At 53.2% G+C, this 2,497-nt stretch overlaps 1 protein-coding gene across 1 annotated transcript; it reads left to right on the top strand.

Annotated features, from left to right (window-relative positions):
• Nucleotides 1-623: 623 nt before the first annotated feature.
• LOC104128814 (olfactory receptor 14A16) lies at nt 624-1,595 on the top strand. Its single transcript, XM_035897089.1, has one exon. The coding sequence runs from the start codon at nt 624-626 to the stop codon at nt 1,593-1,595; it is 972 nt and encodes a 323-aa protein (XP_035752982.1).
• Nucleotides 1,596-2,497: the final 902 nt, after the last annotated feature.

The following is a 2,497-nucleotide window of genomic DNA, read 5'->3' as shown; positions in this document are numbered from 1 at the left end:
TGGGAGGGGTGATTGGGGCAACTCCCTGCCATCTCCTGCTCTTCAGGCGCCTTCCTCGGAGCAACCTCCTTGTGTCCTCTCCCACCCAGCACAGCCGCTGCCCACCCCAGGCCATGGCATCCAGGGCAAGCATCACCTCCTCAGCAGCTGGACCTCCAGAAGAGGAGAGGTGCATGTGTCCTCCAATGTGATGCACCACAAGGAGGATATAAAAGCACCTGCCCTGCAGCATCGCTGCCTGTGAGGAGCTGAGCACAGCCAGGTAGTGAGAAGGTGTCACTGCATGCTCCTCTGCCCTTTTCTTCTTCTTTCGATTTTAGATCATTGTGCCTCTCTGGTTCTAGAGGAATGGGGTTGGTGTGGGTGTGCAGATCAGCTTGTGTTCTGACACTGACTCCAGGGGTCCTGCCCATGAGGTGTCTACATGGAAACTAGGTGCCCACAGTCCATGAGGCACAATGTGATTCTGTTGGTGGGGGTGGAGAATGAGCTGTATCATTCCTCATTCAGCTCAGAGAGGGGGGATATCTATGAGAAAAGGCGAGGATTTTCTCAGATAAATGCTTCCTAACTTGTCCCTGCATTTTCCTCCTGGGACAGTGCCCCATGTCCAGAAGGACCAAATGTCCAACAGCAGCTCCATCACCCAGTTCCTCCTCCTGGCATTTGCAAATACACGGGACCTGCAGCTCCTGCACTTCTGGCTCTTCCTGGGCATCTACCTGGCTGCCCTCCTGGGCAATGGCCTCATCATCACCGCTGTAGCCTGTGACCACCGCCTCCACACGCCCATGTACTTCTTCCTCCTCAACCTCTCCATAATCGATCTGAGCTTCATCTCCACCACTGTCCCCAAATCCATGGCCAATTCCCTCTGGTACACCAGGGATATTTCCTACTTGGGATGTGCTACCCAGGTCTTTCTCTTTGTCTTTCTCATTGTTGCAGAATTGTATCTCCTCACGGTCATGGCCTACGACCGCTACGTTGCCGTCTGCAAACCCCTGCACTACGGCACCCTGCTGGGCAGCAGAGCTTGTGCCCACATGGCAGCAGCTGCCTGGGGCAGTGGGTTCCTCCATGCCACCTTGCACACTGCCAACACATTTTCACTACCCCTCTGCCAAGGCAATGCCATAGACCAGTTCTTCTGTGAAATCCCCCAGATCCTCAGGCTCTCCTGCTCAGCTGACTACCTCAGGGAAGTCGGGCTTATTGTGTTTGGTGTCTGTTTAGCATTTGTTTGTTTTATTTTCATCATGCTGTCCTATGTGCAGATCTTCAGGGCCGTGCTGAGGATCCCCTCCGAGCAGGGACAGCACAAAGCCTTTTCCACGTGCATCCCTCACCTGGCCGTGGTCTTCCTGTTTGTCAGCACTGCCATGGTTGCTGGCCTCAAACCTCCCTCCTTTTCCTCCCCATCCCTGGATCTGGTGATGGCTGTTCTGTACTCAGTGGTGCCTCCAGCAGTGAACCCCCTCATTTACAGCATGAGGAACCAGGAGCTCAAGGATGCCATTAGGAAAGTGCTTTCAGGCTTTTACTCTGCTTATCGTTATCGTCATCAGTATCTGTGTTGTGGTTTGTGTCTATGATGTTCCTAAATAAATGTTCACATTCATCTGACTTCTGAGGAATGAACCTACTCTGTCTCATGGGGTGTCTAACACTGGGTCAGAGCAGAATTTTGGGATGTTTCCAAAAGAGTTTGTGATCCCATGGAGAGCCCCTGCTGGACAAGGCTCCTGGGAAGACCTGTGGAGCCACGGAGAGCAGTCCACATGGGAATAGCTTTTCTGGCAGGACTTGTGACCCCGCAGGGTGACCCATGCTGGAGCAGTCCGTTCCTGAAGGACTGCACCCCATGGAAAGGACCAACGCTAGTGCAGTTTGTGAAGCCAACGCTAGTGCAGTTTGTGAAGAAGTGCAATCGGTGGGAAGGACTCAAGTTGGAGAAGGTTGTGGAGGACTGTCTGCCATGGGAGGGACCTAGCGCTGCAGCTGGCGAAGAGTGTGAGGAGGAAGGAGCAGCAGAGACAACATGTGATGAACTGACCGCAACCCCCATTCTCCATGCCCTTGTTCTGCGTAGGGGGAGGAAGTAAAAAATTGAGGAGTGAAGTTGGGCCTGAGAAGAAGGGAGGGGTGGGGGAGGTGTTTTCAGATTTCTTTTTTTTTTCTCTCATTTCCCTATTCTGATTTTCAATTGCAATAAATTGAATTTATTTCCCCCAGATGAGTCTGTTTGGCCTGTGATGGCAATTGCTGACTGTGCTCCCATGAGTCTTTCATCGTATTTTTCTCCCCCTGTCTGGTTGAGGAGGTGGAGTGATGGAGCATCTTGGTGGGCGCCTGGTGTCCAGAAAAGGTCAAAGAATCACAGAATCCCAGAATCCCAGCCTGGCAGGGGTGGGAAGGGCCCTCTGGAGCTCACCCAGTCCCACCGCCCTGCTCAAGCAGGCTGACCCAGAGCAGGGGGCACAGGACAGCATCCAGG

Source organism: Egretta garzetta, unplaced genomic scaffold, assembly GCF_000687185.1.
Source record: "Egretta garzetta isolate BGI_Z169 unplaced genomic scaffold, ASM68718v1 scaffold587, whole genome shotgun sequence".
Lineage (NCBI taxonomy): Eukaryota > Metazoa > Chordata > Aves > Pelecaniformes > Ardeidae > Egretta > Egretta garzetta.
This window is presented reverse-complemented; position numbering and strand designations above follow the sequence as displayed.